Source organism: Petromyzon marinus, chromosome 18, assembly GCF_048934315.1.
Source record: "Petromyzon marinus isolate PM22_M1 ecotype Great Lakes invasive population chromosome 18, UKy_Petmar_22M1.pri1.0, whole genome shotgun sequence".
NCBI lineage: Eukaryota > Metazoa > Chordata > Hyperoartia > Petromyzontiformes > Petromyzontidae > Petromyzon > Petromyzon marinus.
Genome location: NC_133684.1, coordinates 1,570,151 through 1,589,407, shown reverse-complemented (window position 1 = coordinate 1,589,407; position 19,257 = coordinate 1,570,151). Strand labels below are relative to the sequence as shown.

The window sequence follows — 19,257 nt, the reverse complement described above, 5'->3', positions numbered from 1 at the left end:
TATTGACCCATTAGAGGGCTTGCATTGAGTCAAGTGTAAGTCTGCTAGCCCCCCCCTGACAGCCGTGATTGCTGCTGGACCTGCCTCCAAATTGGCAGTAAGCCCTTGCACCGCACTTCCAGTCTGCAAAGGAAAAAGCAAAGCGGAATTGCCTACAGGTGACCTTATCCAAAGGTTCTTGAACGGTGCATTTTTGATAGGCAAGGGTTGTCTGAAAGGGTCCCCCACTCCCTGTTGGTGGCATCACGCAGACCAGCCTTGAGCAGAATGTATGAATATCGCTGCAAATATTTCAGTGCATTCTATATAGATATATGGTTTGGCTTGGGCCAGCCTTAGATGTTATAGTTTTTTAAAGATTTTATTTATTGCATATGGACTGGTGAGCACCGGAAGTCTGCTATTGAAACGTGCGTGTGCGGTGCCGGTGTGGAGGCATGAGTCGGTTGATGGTTCGCTTGGTGAGGGTGGCGAGGCTATGCTGGGTTGGCCGTGGTGGCGCCCTACATAATTGGGAAACAATTATGGGCGACCCACGGAGGAGGCATTGAGATCTGTCTTTCTGTCTCCCTTGTGGTCGCCAGTAAGATAAATAAGCAATTTTTGAAAAGCGTAACCACTTTGTTGTCATCTGTTCTCCCAGAAATAGCGTGTTTGTATGGTGGCATCTGGACTATCATGGCAGTACTTAGGGGCGATACTCCAACGTATGTTAGCACCAATATGACCATTGTCATTCATATATATATTCTGGAAGTGTTTAGCCTCAAACGAGCCTCTGTTAAAGCCCGGAGGCATGTGGCCTCCACAGTAATTCAACAAGGAACAGACTCGTAATTGAGCACTTGTGAAAAAAATTGCACATGACACCAGGACATAATTATTTTTCACACTTTTCTGAACAGTATCTGTAGATTATTTATTATCTCATTGATTGAAATCTGGTGATGACTGGTGCATGATTCTTAGTCTGAGGGTGAGTTTGAACCCCACAACCCTGGCATGCATTACATTTACAGATCAGCTTATCTTATTTATATTATAGGCTTGATTAAGTTAGACCTCAACTGAATTCAAATGATTATTAATCAGCTTTCTTTTTTATGCAAAACTTCCAATTAAGCTTGACCACAGACATCTGATCATTGCTAGATCGGAAATGTTCCAATCTGGTGATTTGGAGTTTAAACATGTAAGCTCGAGAGCTGTGGCACATTGACACAAGGAGAGCCTTCCACAGCTGTTCATCAACCAGAGCGCTAATCCCCCTCAGGCCAGATTGCTGTTGAGAATCAATTTGTTTTTGCCTTTCCTTGGAGCCAGAGGCTCTCGTGCCAGCCACCCTAACCCTGTCGTTACATATCGGGGATTAACCTGAACGTCACCCCGATGAGATTAGCCAGATGTACCAACCCTGTGCTTCACAGTGCATGTGGCTAGGGCAGAAATGTAACACATCTTTATTTCTTTTTTACATTCTGAAATGAGACTGCATTTTATTGCTGTCCGTGAGCATGCTAAATGTGACATGGTTCAGTAGAAGGTCTGTCGAATCACAGGCATTAGGTTGCATGTTTTTAATTTTCAGACTTGCAATAAGATCATTTAAATCAAATTTTTAAAAATTAATAACATGGGGTTATTTTGTTCTTTATTGGTGACCGGTCTTTGATCATTAACTCAGTAAACTTCGGAATTTGGTTTCCGCATGAGTGGCTGAAACCCAGATTCAAACCCAGATTATCTGTTAGCGCTGGCTCAGTACTGCTACTTGGTATTAGCTCCCTGAAACGCCCGCCTACCCGAGTAAAAAATATAGTTCCTACACTTGAGCGATAAAGCTACATGACCCAATGATCGAGGGCACAGAATAAATGAAGTGATTGGGGTTTTTGCTTTGCAGCAACAATGTAAAATGCGTAGGCAGCGTTGAGAGTATCGAGCTTCCGTTTTGTGCTGCATTGCCCTCATTGATCGCCCCATTGCAGTCGTGTCACGTGAGCTTTAGGAGGCGGGGGTGGGGAAAACCCAGGCCTGGATTCTGTTTCAATTCACACGAGTTCACGGTCATCCTCCGCAAAGTAAATGTTTCTGCCTTCTAATGAATGTGTTTGTGTATTAATATTGTGGATAACTCGCTGTGATCGCGACCCAGTTGAACCAAATTACATTGCTCCATTTGTTAATTGGTGTAATTAAATATTGATACCTGATGTGTACCTACAGTGGTAGGTTCTGTCAGCCTAAAATATGTACCTGGTGAAAATGTCTTCAACTTTGCTTAGGAGATTAAATGACGATGATACTGCCTCAGCTATTCCATCTGTGTTAATCTTTGTCAAAATAGGTGCTTGGTAATAGCACTTGCCTGGCAATTAATGGAACTTTAAATTATGTATGTCAACGCATGCGTAAATCTTAAGTGTGATGATGCAGTCTGTTGTTCTGAGGTTTTTATGTGTTCGTCTGAAGCCATTAGCTTAAGAATGTTGACAGGATGTCACGAGGTTTTAAGGGTTCACTGACTGATATCTGCCAGCATTAATCCAAGACCTGTTCAGATTATTGCCACTGATGTTAACCACGGCCAGGAATCAACTCAGGATGGTTGGGTTGTCGCGCAGCGCGCTAAACACTACGCCGCCGCTCTTTGTCCTGTGAATGCCAACACACGCACACCGTGTGCACTCTTTCTGCTGTCTCTACCCAGGGCTGTAGAGCTATGTCGTAATAAAGCCAAGCTGTGCGACCCACACCCTTCCAAGAGGGGAGCTTCTCTCTGCCACATCGACTACTACCCGGAGGCCGACCTGGCGTCCCAGGACAGTCGGATAGCCGAGGGAGCCGTGGCGTTGGGAAAGGCCGCACAGCCCCACAGGCAGGACTTCCCAGGTCAGGTTCGCTGCTGGTTGGTCGGCTACGTGCCTCCGTTGGCCCTCTGTATCCTCGTCAACAGGGCCATCGAGGTGGCTACCCCTTGAAGTGTCAGGTGGACGAGCTGATGATTTTGTGTTTGTTGTAACGTGCTGACCCACCCCTCGTGGACATCTGTGAAAAGGAGCTTCATAGCTTATCGGATTCCTCCAGGATAAATAAAGATTCCGAGTCTAATAAAAACGTTGGTCTTTTTTCAACTGCATTGTTATTAGACTCCGCTCAGTTAAGCAGAATCTGGTTTTGCTAGTCACTGATTCCTGAGATGTTTATGACCATTGCCACTGCAGTCATTACCCAGTGAACATATACTTGCTACTGGTTATTTGGGTAATGCGTGTGTTACGAAAACGCATATTGTGTGTTGACCCAACTTCCTAGGGTGTTGGTGAAGAAGTTGAATTTCATTGTCACTCGTTGGTGATTTTGACACTTGTGAAATACTAAGTAATACAGTGGTACCTCGGTATATGCCAGAAGGTTGGACTTATACCGAAAATGGCGAATACCAAATAATTTTTCCCATAAGAAATAAATGGAAAGGAAATAATCCGTTCCAGAGTATAATAAATTATATTTTATATGGCATATTATACATTAATGGGGTTGTATAAACTAATGTAGACACTACCTATTACTAAAATGCATACATACATTAAAATACATGCATACAAATTTTAATTATAAATTGAAATAAAAATAAATTGTAACATCACTTTACCTTGCTGAGAGGAGTTGATAGCCTACGAGGATGGTGGTGAGGAAGGGGAGGAGGAGGAGATATTTTTTGGAAGGAGAGTCCCCTTCCATTAAAACTTCAGGAAGCTGAAATTCTGGAGGTTTTTCTCTTTTCTGTCTTTTTTCTTGACTTAGACCTGGTTGAGGCTCACCAGGTTTGAGTTTTACTAAAAACCTGTCCATTGAAGTGTGTTTTTGCCTTCTTCTAAGAATGGTCCTGAAGTGTGACATTGTCTGGTCATTCCACACAATACTGTTACGGCTTGTTAAAGCTGTAACAGTATTGTGTACGCGGGTACTGTACGCGGTGACTCATCCCGACCCATACAAGTTCTAGCAAGCCCGTCGTATCCCAAGACAATTTTTTCTCGTTAAAACACGACGTATACCAAATTCGACGTATTCCAAAGCGGTCGTATACCGAGGTGTGACTGTACTTCTGTGTTTGACTTCCCTAAAAGAATTGTGGTGCTATAAGTAAATATGGTTATGAGCAAGCAATTATACTGCATATTGTTATCTTGTTGTAGTATTTGTATGTACATATGTTGAACTTATTTCAAACAGTATTTAGTCAACTGTGCTAATCGGAGTGAAACATTTTTACGAATTTGAGATGTTAGGTGGATGTTTAAAAATAATCTTGTCGCTTTATATCATTAACATGTTTTGTTTTTCTGCTTTTGGTTTCTTTCATGAGCCAAGCTGTTATCTTCATAATATTGATCTTGTATTATTAAAAACAATCTCCACTTGTCGACAATTTTTATATATTTATGAATAATTAAAACTCATGTTTGGGCGATTGCATCATGTCAGAGTTCTGGTATGAATATCGATGATGAATCGTCATTGCCGAAAATGTTTACGTGACAATTTGTATCTCTAATTACATTTCATTTTTCGACGGTTTTGCTCTACAAATCTGATAACATCCAGTGAATTTACGCAGCCTTGGCACCCATACTGCAGATAAATGGGAAAGAGAACAGTCTGTCATTTAATGGTTGGCCCTGTATGATTCAAGGATAATGGAGCAAGAAGTGGTTGCTGAGTGCAAATGGATTAATGTTGGCCGTGGAGTGGGGACCCATGCCATTTGATGTGTAGAGTAGGAGTTAGTGGCGTCATGTCACGCTCGCCCTCTGGTGCGATGATGTCACGGATGGTGACGTCATGCACAGGGGGCGTGGTGGTGACGTCATGTCCCCCTGGAGGATTTAAGCTGGAACCCGTCACGGATTCAGGGTCGTCTGGCGAGTCGGGGAACGTGAAGGGTGGAAATTGGGACTCAGGGTAGGGGGAAATTGGCACCAGGCTAGGGTAGCCTGTGGGTGTGCTAGGGACCTCCCCAGTACCCTTCCCCCGGGGGAGCGATGGGACCTCGGGGTAGGGGGAAATTGGCACCAGGCTAGGGTAGCCTGTGGGTGTGCTAGGGACCTCCCCAGTACCCTTCCCCCGGGGTGTAGAGTGTAGGCAGTGAGTGTGCAGTACACGGAGTCGTGTGCGAAGAGAGGTCTTTAATAAAACAACTGGCGCAAGCCCCTTCACGAAGATCTGCCTCCGAGTCATCATTTACGCCTCAACAGATGTATAAAGCTTACAGTGTACACTGTACTTTGTCAATTTCTAATCAAAACCCTGTCAGCGAAAGCAATTGTACTGGCAATGTCTATGCACGTGTCCTCAACATCTGCACGAATATACATTAATATATTTTTTTTAACTCTGCGGTCTCATGTTTATCCGCTTTCCAGATGTAAGATTCCTTACGGAGGAGAAGCTGGAGGAGATAATGCAGACATGCACCAGCGTGGGAGACCTGTCTCCGCTTGTGCGGGTCATAGGCCGCATCTTCTCGAGCGCCGACGCCCTCGTCCAGAGCTTCCGCAAGCCCAAGCAGCCGTCCAAGGAGGAGCTCAAGTCCTTGCAGACCAAGGACGAGGACAAGGACGAAGACGAGAAGGAGGTGTTTGTGGATGCACCCATGGAAGTGGAAGAGGCTGCGGCGGCCACGGCCGAAGGTGGCAATGTGGCAGCTGCGGGGGCGGCAGCGTCATCGTCGAGTGGCCAAACGGAGGCCAAGAATCACTTGGTTGAGCTAGGGCCCGACGAAGTGACGTTGGACATTGAGGCAGTGCGTCGCGCTTACCGGCTGCTGCTGACGCATGACAGGATAGAGACGGCGATTCTCAATGCCCTGTTGTGCCTGTCGCCCAACGTGGAGTGCGAACTAACGTACCATAACATGTACGTGCGGGACCCCAACTACCTGAACCTCTTTGTCATCATCATGGAGAACCACAACCTGCACAGTCCCGAGTACCTGGACGTCGCGCTGCCGTCGTTCTGCAAGGCCATGAGCAAGCTGCCACTCGCAGCGCAGGGCAAGCTGGCGCGGCTGTGGTCGCAATACAGCCCCGACCAGCTGCGACGCATGCTGGAGACCTTTCAGCAGCTCATCACGTGCAGGGTCATCACGCAGGAGTTCAACAGCCGCAACTTGGTGAACGAGGACGACGCGGTGGTGTCGGCCACCAAGTGTCTCAAGGTGGTGTACTACGCGAGCCTGCTGGGCGGCGACCTGGAGAAGGGCCACATCGAGGAGGAGGAGGACGACGACGACGAGCCCGTGCCGGATTTGAACGACGCCACGCTGCGGGAACTGCTCGGCGAGGACCGCCACAACAAGAAGGGGCCGCGCATTGACCAGCTGGAGGCCGAGCTGAGCCTGCGCAGGACCGACTGCCGCAAGCCGATGATCCCGTACGAGGAATTCATCAACGAGCCGCTCAACGACGTGCTGGAGATGGACAAGGACTTCACGTTCTTTAAAGTTGAGCAGGACAAGAAGTTTTCGTTCATGACTTGCCCATTCATCCTGAGCGCCGTCACCAAGAACCTGGGCCTGTATTACGACAACCGGATACGCATGTACAGCGAGAGGCGGATAACGGTGCTCCACAGCCTGGTGCAGGGCCAGCACCTGCACCCCTACCTCAGGCTCAAGGTCCGCAGAGACCACGTCATCGACGACGCGCTCGTTCGGGTGAGCGCTCCATCACTCAGCACCTTTAGAACACCAATTGGGCACCCCCTCCCAAGTTGCTCAGTCTACTTCACGTGGGATGCTGCCTTGGTGCAATGGTTAGCAAAGTGGACTTGTTATCCAGAGGTGGCCGATTCGATCTCCTGGCGCGCGGCATTTGAAACGAAGGACACGTGTTAAATCCCCCACCGCCTCTGTCCGGCTAGCAGTAGAAATGGATGCACCACAGTCTATTGGCAGTTTGCGTGTGATGGGGTAAATTGTGGGTCTCCAACCTCTTACAAGATGTGTGGTCAGGATTGAAAGGTAGGCCAAAATGCTTTCTAGAGTTGCCCTCTGAGAGCCCCTATAGTAGAGACCTTTCACGCCAGCAGTGGCATGAGCAAATAATGTCATGGCTGCAACATCATCATCTTAACCTGCAGGCCCAACCTCTTCTACTTTTTGTGCAAATTTATAAAGGTCAGCTTACTGGAGTTCTTCGGTTTGACTGATGGGGGTGTTTATTGGAATGATCATAAATTGGATGTTTGAGGACTGCGGATGTTAGCTCCTTAAAACTGATTATGTGTATGTTGATGCTACATAAAGATCGGGCTGCATACGACCCCGACTTTTACGATCTATCACCTGAGTTTAGGTTGTTGTGTTCCATTTGGTGTTAGGATGTTAGGATTTTAATATACATGCCTGCCTGTTGATTTTCGTGTATGAATTTACTGTTTCGATTGATGTTACAAAATGTTTTGTGTTCACTAACAAAGTACGTGTGATTTCATTAAACAGGTTAACCGTCACTCATCCATTTAAAGCACTTGTATGTATATATAAGTCTTAGGATTACATTAAATTAATACAGACCTTCCTGTATAACGTGAAATACAAAGCCACAATGTTAACGGTTATCAAGTTCCAGTAGTTATCTGCCAAACAAACAGCAGAGGGTGTTACTTTCCCCCCTATAGAGATTCACTTGGGGTCAGAATTTTTTTTTTCTATAAATCGCAAAACATTTTTTCAATGTACCCTGCCCAAAACACAACACCATGCTTTAAGGGACGGCTGGAGTGGCCGGTGGTGCGGCAGACTTGGAAGGATCGCTGGGGTGTGTGGCAAGATAACCGAGAGCTTCCCGTCAATGGAGATGCTGTGGGACAAACACGGGAAAACTTTGGTCTGACAGTAAACTAATAATGGGCCCCCTCTGCTGCTGCTGCTTATTTGACATTACTGTAACTGGTTTGCCAGTACTTTGCACCAAGTGATAAAATGCCACGTGTTGGCGCTTTAACTGAGCAACTTTCTCTCTGATAATTGGATTGCTGGCATTGTGGCTATGGTTCTAGCATGGTGATTTGTTGTGATACTGACGATGTGTACCTGGTGTGACCACATCACGGTCGCAATTATGATGATGGCGTTGTGGTAAAATGATGACGCTGGCGTGGTTGCCCTTGGTGGTGTTTTGGTTGTCGTCAGTTGGAGATGATTGCTATGGAGAACCCCGCGGACCTGAAGAAACAGCTGTACGTGGAGTTCGAAGGAGAGCAGGGTGTGGACGAAGGTGGCGTCTCCAAGGAGTTTTTCCAGCTCGTCGTGGAGGAGCTCTTCAACCCTGATATAGGTGAGCAACCCGACTCTCCCATAATGATACACGCACACGTGCCTCATTAACAAACGGCAAAATAACATTGAGGTCCATCAGACAGTCAAAGCAAGGTGACGATGTCAGGAAAGCCAAAGTCATTGATGCCGCTACCTTGCCAAAGCTTTCTCATCTCTCTCACGAATAGCACAGCTGCTGAAAGGTGTCTGCCATAACAGTATCCCACCATCTGCATGATGAAACGAAGAAGGACCACAGAGGAAGAGACACCTCGCAAGTAGGAATAATCTCAGGAGGAAGTTTGCTCTCTTTGCAGGATATTTCAGTGCAATATTCCCTTGGCAAAATAGATGGAAAGAGAAACGGGCCAAGTAGCTGTTGACCAGGGATGGGAAGCATAAGTTCCCTCCATTACTGTTTCTTTACTACCTAAAGTGCCATCTTACTAAGGTATTAAAGTAATATCATATGGTGTTCCTCCCCATGGCTGTATTGTGGGAGTCTGTATGAAACGATGAATCAACATTTCTTTACGCCGCTATCGTTTAACTTAGTCACTTTTGCATAATATAATTACAGGGCATTCTCTTTTATATAACATGACTATTTGTAAGAGGCTGGTCATTGTCCTAACCTGGCTCACATTGTACATTCTCAGTTGTCTTTTTCTAACACGCAAGGGTCGTCATTCTCATTTTGGCATTTGGAATACGAAGGACTTTATTTGGGGATATAGCATTGTTTTTCTGTGTTCCCGTTGACGCCTGCTTTTGCCATAGACTGAACTTGCCGTGACCTTGCTGCGCAGGAATGTTCACCTTTGACGAGTCGACGAGGCTCTTCTGGTTCAATCCATCGTCGCTGGAGAACGAGGGCCAGTTCACGCTGATCGGCATCGTGCTGGGGCTCGCCATCTACAACAACTGCATCCTCGACATCCACTTCCCCATGGTTGTCTACCGCAAGCTCATGGGCAAGCGGGGGACCTTTCACGATCTCGCGGACTCCCACCCGGTACGTGCAGTGCCGCCACCTGTCTGGGGCCAAGGCTCCTCTGTATAATTCACTCTTGGTTCTACTTTTTAAGAAGTAGTTGGCATCTAAAGTAAATATCAACAATCTTGACAATTTGGACTTCAGTTCAATTATCCGTTCTTTTTTTTTGTCTTGTTTGTACTGTTTTGTAGCTATAATCTTCTTCACACTGCCTGTACTGCCAGTCTTGTAATCGCTGCTGTCTGGTTTACACTGTCTCATTGGTACTGTCTGTCTCATTGGTACTGTTTGTACTCTGTCTTATGTCTTACTGTCTTCATGGTACTCTGTCTCATCTGTATTCTCTTGTAAGGCTTGCAATAACTTATTTTTGTATTTTGTCTCATTCGTGCTGCTGTCTAATTTTTTGTCTCATTCATTCTGACGACCAGCCAAAATAAATTATTGGCTTAACATTTGCATTCATAAAAAAAAAGCAATCCTTTCTTGCACGTATGATTTATTGAGCGTATTGTGACCGTAACAATAAATTTTAATGGGCGGATAAGCGATTTGTTTACAAGTCTACTATGAAGCGGCGTCATTTGAATTATGACGCAAAAATAGATCGCATGTTCTCATGGCGTGGCGGGGATTTACGGCTCGCGTGATCGCGACACCGAGGCTGTGATTTGAACGGCACCCCATGACCTCTACTTCCCCCCCCCCGCTCCCCGCCCGCAGGCGTTATACCAAAGCTTGAAGGACCTGCTGGCCTACGAAGGCAGCGTGGAGGACGACATCATGGCTACCTTTCGCATCTCGTACTTTGACATGTTTGGCACCCCCATTACTCAAGATCTGAAGGAGAATGGCGAGGACATTCCTGTCACTAATGACAACAAAAAGGTGGCGAGTTTTTTTTTATTTACAACAGAAATGTGTCATTTCAAGGTATTTGTCCCCGAGGCAAGAGCAGAATAATGCTTGTCAGTTCATAACAAGGAGTCCTCTTCAAAATCCTGTTTTTAATATGACCACGAAGCTTGGTTGGGTATATAATAATAGGGCCCAGAGACTTAATATTGTACCCATTCATTTATTTTGGTCAGATTTACATTAGACCCATTAATTTACATTTATCCCGGAGACTGATTTTGGACATGTAGACATACAATTAACCCATAGACTTACATTGGCTTACAGAAGATGAATAGATGAACAGTATACCACGAGGCTTACGTATGACCCATAGACTTATATCATGAAGTAGGTTAGGCAACTGGAGGATTCTATTGTGGGAAGCAGAGTGCAGGGCAGCAAAATCAAATGTCCTACTATACCCCATATATAAGATCCTCGCCTTCACCGCTCCGCATTGAGCAGCGTGGCTATACGTGGTTTATACAAGCTCAGGAAAAAGAGACTGAGACAGAATTCGAGCAGTAAGAGGAATCAAGCAGAAAGAGAAGTGTTGTGACCTTGCAACGTGTGGTGGTTCAACACAATATGGATGCGGCAAAGCAGTTGGGTAGAGTCCTCAACATGGGTGAAGTTCACAGGAACAGTAGTGGTTGAATATTGATAGGGAGGTGGCTAACAGCCAGAGAGCGAGCGACTGGAGTGAACCTGTGAGCGTTGTTGTTATCAATCGACCCGACACTGCATTCCGTTGAATTCTATCAAGTGCAGGGAAGTGTCCGAGTCTTCACGTATGGGGTATCGTGTTGTCCGAGCGCAGGAGTTTGTCGACCTGTACGCCGAGTACATCCTCAACCAGTCGGTGGAGAAGCAGTTCAAGGCGTTCCGCCGGGGCTTCCACATGGTGACGAGCGAGTCGCCCCTGAAGGCCCTCTTCCGGCCCGAGGAGGTGGAGCTGCTCGTGTGCGGCAGCCGGGTGAGCCTTGCCTCCCTCGGTCTGTCATGCAGTCATGGCCCCCAATGGCCATCGATAAACTAAAGCGTCTTTCTCTCTACGTATGTGCACACGCAAACGTTTTAGCTGCTGGTTTTATTGTCAATCTGGTTTAGGTTTTCTTTGCAGTTTTTATTTTTTTTAATTCGCAGATGATACAAAGACTACAGTGCTGATATAGCCCAGTACAGCATGGAAAATGACTGTAGACAGTTGCGTACGTAACACATATCATGCGGTATTTTGCCTTACCTTAAATTTATTTCAATTTGAAAGTAGAGGAAAGCTGCACTTGAGATGTTCATGCAACTGGCCACAGGTCCATTGTCCAGCCCCAACATCCTTTATATATGTCTGTGTGTATATTATTTACATATGTCTGGAAAGCAAACTTTGTACTTTAAACATTAAATGCTTGTACATCTGTATTAATATTATGCCGTGTGGTTTTTGTCCATATTATGGTTATACCACTGCAAGGCTTTCAAACGAAAAAAAACGCCACTTTTTTCGAATGTTCTTGTTGTGGTTTTCACACCTGATGATGATTGCTTGTGTTGCAGTCGAAACGTCGTGATAATTTTATTGTTTTATATTTTTATTATTTTATTGTTTCCCTTCTACGTAACTTTACCGAAAGAACCAAGAACATGGATGGTTGTTGAGCTTATATTTTTTTGCAAAAGTTTATCTTGTTGATATTGTTTTGTTATTTATTATTCAAACGGATGTATTTGCTGGATCATTCCAATTTTTAAATTTAGGTGCTGAAGCACCAATGATCAGGCCTATGCAAAATGTTTATTTGTAATCCAAATAATTGCTTGCCTCTTAGTTTGTGAATATTAATTTATTGTGTGCATCCTGTCCAGGTGCTGGATTTCCATGCCTTAGAAGATGCAACGGAATATGATGGTGGATTCAATAAAAGTTCAAGAGTTATAAGGTACATTGTGTTCAGACTCAAATGTACCGAGTAATTAAATGCAAAGAAGCCTTGCTGATTTGTCGAATAAGTTGTCACTTCAGCTATCGTAGGATAAATTGGTTTACAAATAATTTTGTTGCCCACCATAAAAGTGACGTAAACTTTTATTTTATTTCAGATGAGCCAAACACCGTAATGGAGGGGTCCATATTTCAGCGTGTTTGGTTCATATCTCTTACATGGTGACCTTTGGTGGCTTTGTACTCACTTTGTTGTGACAGTGTTCCAATCAAGTATTCTCATTTCGTCTGTCATTTGCAGAGACTTCTGGGACACGGTGCACGATTTTTGCGAAGACAAAAAGAGGTTGTTCCTTCAGTTCACCACCGGCACAGACCGGGCACCTGTCGGCGGTCTGGGAAAACTCAAAATGATTATCGCCAAGAACGGCCCCGACTCGGACAGGTCAGTTGAGCCACGACTCACTGCCTTGGTCTTACCCCTGTTGTGTGTCACTCGCTCACTCCGTGAAACACGCATGCTAAACCACCCTCGTTTATTCATTGCACATTGTTACCTTTATGAGACCTGTTTATTAATGCCCGCACTAACATAATAGGGGAGAAATTATAGTCCGAAACAGCATTCTAATTCAAATCCCATACATATCTCTCGCCAATCTCAAGATACTCACCGAAGCTTGTTACACTTTGTTGAGCAGAAAGTCAGATGTTCATCAAAACTAAATGGGTCTTGTATATTAACGTGGTTTCACCTGGCGAAACGACACACGGTGGCTTATGGAATTTGTGCTAACGCTCGACAAACATGTTTTCAATGTTGCCTACCCCGCCTCCTTGTGCCACGCAGATTGCCCACGGCACACACCTGCTTCAACGTGCTGCTGCTTCCCGAGTATAGCAGCCGGGAAAAGCTCAAGGAGAGGCTGCTCAAAGCCATCACCCACGCCAAGGGCTTTGGCATGCTCTAGGCATGCTGTAGCCACTGCCCAGCCTCCAGGAAAGGGGGTGGTGTGAAGGGGAGTCGGAGGAAATCCCCACCAGTTGGGCCAACACATTTTTAGTTTTGCCTCCCGGCCGCAACTCAGCACAGGCTTTGCAGCAAGGCTACAATGATTTGCCAAAATCAATGAAACCACAAAGATAGCAGCGAGTAAGACCCCTCACAAGCCTTATTAATTTGCTTCCGAACTCGTTATGACTGTTCTAAATGATGACAGCCACAGTTTTGGGAGACTTTTTTTCCATCACAAGAGTGTTGTTAAAATCTACTTTGTTCATTCTTCCTTCAATGCCCATGTATGTTGCTGCTAATTTATAGTTGTTCTCATACATTTTTTATTTTGTTATATATAAATTTTGACGTAAAAACATTTGTGGTCATTGTTGAATTAAAGATTTTCCCCCACTGTCATTAAGGTTTTTCACATTTTAGATTTTTGTTACATTTGACATATTTTTCTTCTTTGTTAAAGTGCAAACATTTAAAAATAATGATAAAATTGCTCTATTCTTATTTGCTACCGCCACAGCCCAGAGTAAGAGAGCGGTCATTGTCATCTGGTCCTGAAGATATTGTTTTCGAGATTCGAATTGAACGCTTTGCATGACTGCATACTCATTTTTTTTAACTAACCATTTAATAAACTAAGCATAATTTAAGTAGTAAATGTACACCGATTGAAATAGTCCAAACGCGGCTTAAATAAACTGTCCAAATTAATATCATAGTGTAACACATGCTAAAGTAAACCCTTTTATGTGGGGCAGTCAAAACATTTTGAGAGCTGCATATTGTTGAAGCACGTACATTTATTTATTATATTGGGCCCTTAAAATCACAGCACTTGCTATATGATAGGTACAAAAATAGAAGGCTTAAAAAACGAAATACTGTGACTTTCCTTTCTCGTTCTTTTACAACTACTATGGCTGTCCATCTTGAGCAATGATTTTGTGTTTGCAGTGGTGAATGTGATGTTTACAGTGAAAGATAAATTGTAAAGCATGCATTTGTGGCAGATGTTGCAATAACTACTTACCGATGGCAAATGTTATAAACCAAACTTCTGTTGGCGTACGCCAAATTACCAAACTTGTAAAGCCAGATGAAAATACATACAATTGAAATCCATTACAAAAAAATCAAGGCCTTTATAGTTTTTTTCAATGAAAAGGTTCTTATAGATGTGTACGGAGCTGAGATACGATAATATCCACGGTAAATGTTCCATGTCACCACTGTCTTGTCAGGTGCTCAGCATTGAGTTGCGGTTTAAATGGTTCATCCACAGCATTTGTAGTTTAGCTCGGGCACTTATTATACCGAAATATGTCCAGTTGTCAAGATAGTTTAGTAAACGTGTTTTTTTGTCAAGGGACACAAACGTCAATTTGTCCATTTAATATAAGCACTCTGCCGCTAAATTACCGTGACTGGTCTGTTGGTTTATAAGTCTTCCAAGAGACACCTTGTACTTTTAAAAGAAACTACCCCATTGCGATCGACCCTTTCTGCACACTGAAGCATACCGCACACCACCTTACCTTGGTCATGCCCTTTTTTAACGGGACTTGACCAATGTGATTTTAAAAGCAGAAATCTCTGAATATTATTGCCATGTATTGACAGCCCTCCACGTTACTGAGACCACACTTCCCGTATTTTGTAAAAAATAAATACAATCTGATATGGCACTTGTGCATGTACTCTGTTAAATTAAACTTTTGCTGATGTTTCTAAAGCCATTGAAATTAATATTTGTGTGTGTCCATCTCCACAAAGAAATTTGTTTGCCATCGAGAGGAGTCTTGTAAATTATTTTGGCTTTAGGTCACAATAAAGGGGAATGCACCTTAGCATATTTTTCGCTTCACGATCACCATCAGTTGTAGGCTATTACTCGATGAAAACCTCACCGTTTTCTGATACCACGAATAATCTCGTGCACATGAGTTAATCTCATCGCTCCATGTCTGGCGGTCATCCTATCAGGCACGTTTTTGCCTTCGGCCGGCGATTTGTCACCAGTCACACGAACCAGTCATCAATCCCCTTACAGTCATGTCCTGCCCGAGCCCACTTTCGTTGACGGTCCATATGATGTCTCTCTAATTTACATTTAATCCTTTTGTTTCTCTGTCACGGTGTAATTCCCAATGCATATTGCATGCTTTTTGTACTATTTAATCTTTGGTCCCTGTGTTAGTGTCCATGTTTTTAAATGTCATCGCAGGTAACATCCACCGATTCCAAACTTGACTTCTCGAAGCCCGTTGGTAAATTTATTTTCAATATCAAATTCAGTTTTACAGAAGCACTTATCCCTGCTGTCATTTGCTATAATTAATCATTTTAATGCTTATCCCTATTTCAATTATTGTCCTGTGTAATATCCGTTTCCAATAGTGTCCCTCCAATTGTTGTATTTTGTGTAGCAAACTGGGAACAGTACTTGTATCGCTTGCATCAACACGCATTAACAAGTTTTAACTTCGGAGTAAATGCAGGCACGAATTAACATAACCTGAAAGGAGAGCAGATGGTGATTTCAATGTTCTTAAATATTGCAATTAATTACTGAAAACTGATGGCTTTGTGCTAAATAGTGGCAATGTAAGTCTCATGCTTTGCTGGCCAATGAGTATTTCATTTTCACAATGGTGGCGACGACACTGATCTTAAGTCGAGCTGAGGTCAAGACTTGGTATGAACGAGAAAGTCAGCTGATATAAGGCCACACCCATAGATCGTGGACCTTTGATGTTGGTTGTGCTTTTCTGAGAACTTAATTTCAGCAGTGTTTCATAGGTTGATGGTGTATACTTAGATTTTGGCAGTGCCTGGGAGTTCTCACCATGTTAACACAAGTTCAGAATGCAAGCCACGTCATTGCATCGAACAAGTGTACATATTTGAGCACCAGTTATTTGTCGACTCTTGCTTGATTGTATTTTAATTTGAGCACCAGTGATTGGTCTACTATTGCTTGATTTGATTTTAATGCAGCATCTCTTAAGCTTTCACTGAGTGCATTGGGATCCTTTTTTGGGGCCGAATAGGAGATACGAGTAAGGAGATACGAAGTGAACAAGAAGTGCTGTACCAAACATCCATGGTCCTTCAAGACCTAAGAAGGTTAGATTTTAAATGTGAGGCTGGATTAGTACACAACATTTATTTCCACAGCATAGCAGAGAAGGAAATGTAACAGGATGCAGTATGTGAACAATTTGGCTTAGCGATCACAAGCAGCCAATCATGAACCTATTGTCTTATTGCTAAAGTGATTTCTTTGTAACATCCATTTTCTCACAAATTTTAGTTTGAAGGGTTAAAACACGCTATGGGGAAACGTCTTTCTGGAAACAAACGTGGTCTCTTGAAACTCACTGCACTGGCACAGCTCTGTAAATGTTTTGGAGTTTAGAGTTGGTATTTTAATAACTTTTCGTGCATCGGGTCTTCAGGTGCATCAGCATTCATGGCGATCATGTCTGATGTCCTATTCAATACCACTTAGAAGTTACAGGGTAGGAGACTGTCGGAGACCAACTTGATTCGAGCGTAAAGGGAATTTTACTGATTCCAAGGATAATGTGTACAACATGCCACATTTCTACAGCAATGCCTTGTGGAACCTGTAATGTTTTCTTTAAACGATGCATTTTTTAACTTGGTGTGTAACAAAACATGAATGTATGGAGTTTCCTTACTGTGTACATGCACCCTCAATTATCCAGACCTTGTTAAAATAAAAAAGTGCATTTTGCAGTCACTGCTTTTGTTTGTAAGAGAAATGTTGGTGGAGTGCAACATAATTCTTAGCTCCCAAATTGACATCATTAGTGGCTTTAACTGGGTGTCAGTCAAAATGCACTTGAAAACCAGAGATGCCCAATAGATTCCTTTTAGTTACTTGCAGGTATTGGTTCACGCAGGTTTGCTGTGTTTAATGTTTATATGCAATGTTTATTGTGCTTTGCTTGTTGCTTCACATCTGAATATTTTCAGGATAATGCATTACATGCAACATTACAATTGAGTGTCTATTTAAAGCGCAGATAATTTGGGACAGTGTGCAGAATTGTATTGGCGAACCCAAGAGGGGATTCTTTGTTTTGTTATTTTTAAAATGTATTTTAAATGAACTCCTCTAAAATGTGGCACATCCCTGAGGCGAATGTGAAACCACGTGTGTCGCATCATCCTGGAATGTCTCCCCTTATAAGGTTTTGCATGCTTGGGAAGCTCGTGCTATTCATCCAAACATAATGCCCTGCAGCTGTTTAACCTAGCTTCATCCAGAAACTTTTGTTTCACAATACAGTTACAGCGACAGTGCGTGGGGCTTTGGATGTCAAGTTAAGGTGAAATGGGTCACTGACCCTTCACAGCATATAATTTTAAAATAACGTTCTGACAATGTTTTATTTTTTACACACCAATGCATCTTTAGGGACAGCTGTTAAAACTTACTTGCTTAAATTATGAAGTGTTTTCTTTCACCGATGACTACTCGCTCACGTAATTTTGAGAATCGTATTCCATTCTGTAGTTTAACAACATTGGCCTCAATGCATATTTTTTAAAGGCCACTGTAGCGTATATTATATAATGCATTAACACATTTAGGTGGTTTGTCCTTGGCCGGTTTAATGTAATAGATTGCTGAATTGCTAAGTAAGTAGTGGCAGACTTGGGATTTCAAGATGTGGATGCAGGTCATGAGCAATTGTGACTGGCTGTTTGCAGACCGGACTAAAACAATCGAAGTTTCACTCCGACAGATATATACAGTACTTTGTACTCTTGCTTGTCCCCTGCTGTGTATAACTCTTTAATGTCTCATACACAAAATAACAACCAACTGAAATTTAGGGTAAGGTAACGTATTGTATAATTTCAAAAAATAAACTGATGGAATATATGTGTATAAAACTAAATTGCAATCTATGGTGCAAAAGTGTACTGGAATGTTTTCAGTATACGGTGTAAGCTACGTTGTACATTGTTACAAGTTGAATAACAGCTTATTTAGTAGCCTTGTCACTGCTTGTATAATTAGAACATGCGAGAAACGGTCAATGGGTTTCGACAACATGATACTAACATATGCATGCACTGACTATAACCACCCCTCTAAATTATGTTATTATTCCGTAATTAATGGGGCTTTAAAGTCAGCCCAGCATTAGCTATGTGCAGCTGTGTTTAGTATCCACTTCTCAAAACCTGTTGGCAATCTTTAATACATCAATATGAACCATGTGTTTTTGTTATCTTATTATTTTGTTTGAAAGGGCATCTGTCTGGTGTTTTTGGCTATTTTCACATTTGCTTTTGAGACAGACACAGAGGAGTGTCTTATCACAGTTGTCGCATTGTGACTGTGTAACCGGAGAATAAAATAATATAAAATTTTCACTGATCGTCTCTTCCGTTGTGTTCTGTATGTCTCACGGGGGAGCCACTTAACATACGCTAAGTCGGATCTTGGAAATGCAAAGCTAATATATCGAAAGTTTGGGAAATGTGCATCTAGCATTGCACATCAGACTGCCAAGTAGCTAAGAGATGTGTGCTCGGATATACTGTACTCTTAAGAAAGTTGGAACACATTTATGGGGAAACCAATTTAATAGACATCACATTGACTTTAAAAAGTGTGCTTGGGTAGGACACATCATGGTGATGGAATGACAGCCAACGAATCAACAGAGGATGACCACCGCAAATTTGGGGTGATGAGATCAGCGAATGCACAGTACTGAGATTAATCGTGTCTTCACAAGCCCATGGTGGTTGATAAACGCATAGGGAGCTTATCCAGCAGTGGATAGAAAAGACGAGATTGAACGAAGACATTTGTTTACGTGTTTATGTTAGGCGTAGCATTCCAAGACACTGAGGGGGTGGTGATGTGGGGAAGCCTTCATCCAGCAGTGGATAACAATAGATTTTACCCTGTCTGGCAATAAAACAGGATGTTCAAATACCAAATAGAAACCTTTTGCAAGGAATCAAGTCTGCATTAACCACACAGTACTTGTGGTGAACATGCAAGTCAACGCGCTCTGGTTAGAATGTAT

General features: G+C 43.2%; 1 protein-coding gene across 3 annotated transcripts in view; it reads left to right on the top strand.

Annotated features, from left to right (window-relative positions):
* UBE3A (ubiquitin protein ligase E3A) overlaps nucleotides 1-18,592 on the top strand; it is a 31,162-nt gene extending 12,570 nt beyond the window's left edge. For all 3 annotated transcript variants that reach the window (XM_032956451.2, XM_032956450.2, XM_032956452.2), the window contains 9 exons: nucleotides 2,711-2,892; nucleotides 5,430-6,721; nucleotides 8,201-8,345; nucleotides 9,136-9,341; nucleotides 10,047-10,211; nucleotides 11,044-11,199; nucleotides 12,090-12,163; nucleotides 12,467-12,610; nucleotides 13,016-18,592. In XM_032956451.2, coding sequence (XP_032812342.1) covers nucleotides 2,711-2,892; nucleotides 5,430-6,721; nucleotides 8,201-8,345; nucleotides 9,136-9,341; nucleotides 10,047-10,211; nucleotides 11,044-11,199; nucleotides 12,090-12,163; nucleotides 12,467-12,610; nucleotides 13,016-13,136 — 2,485 coding nt within the window. In that variant the 3' untranslated portion in view covers nucleotides 13,137-18,592. The remainder of the gene's footprint in view (nucleotides 1-2,710; nucleotides 2,893-5,429; nucleotides 6,722-8,200; nucleotides 8,346-9,135; nucleotides 9,342-10,046; nucleotides 10,212-11,043; nucleotides 11,200-12,089; nucleotides 12,164-12,466; nucleotides 12,611-13,015) is intronic.
* Nucleotides 18,593-19,257: the final 665 nt, after the last annotated feature.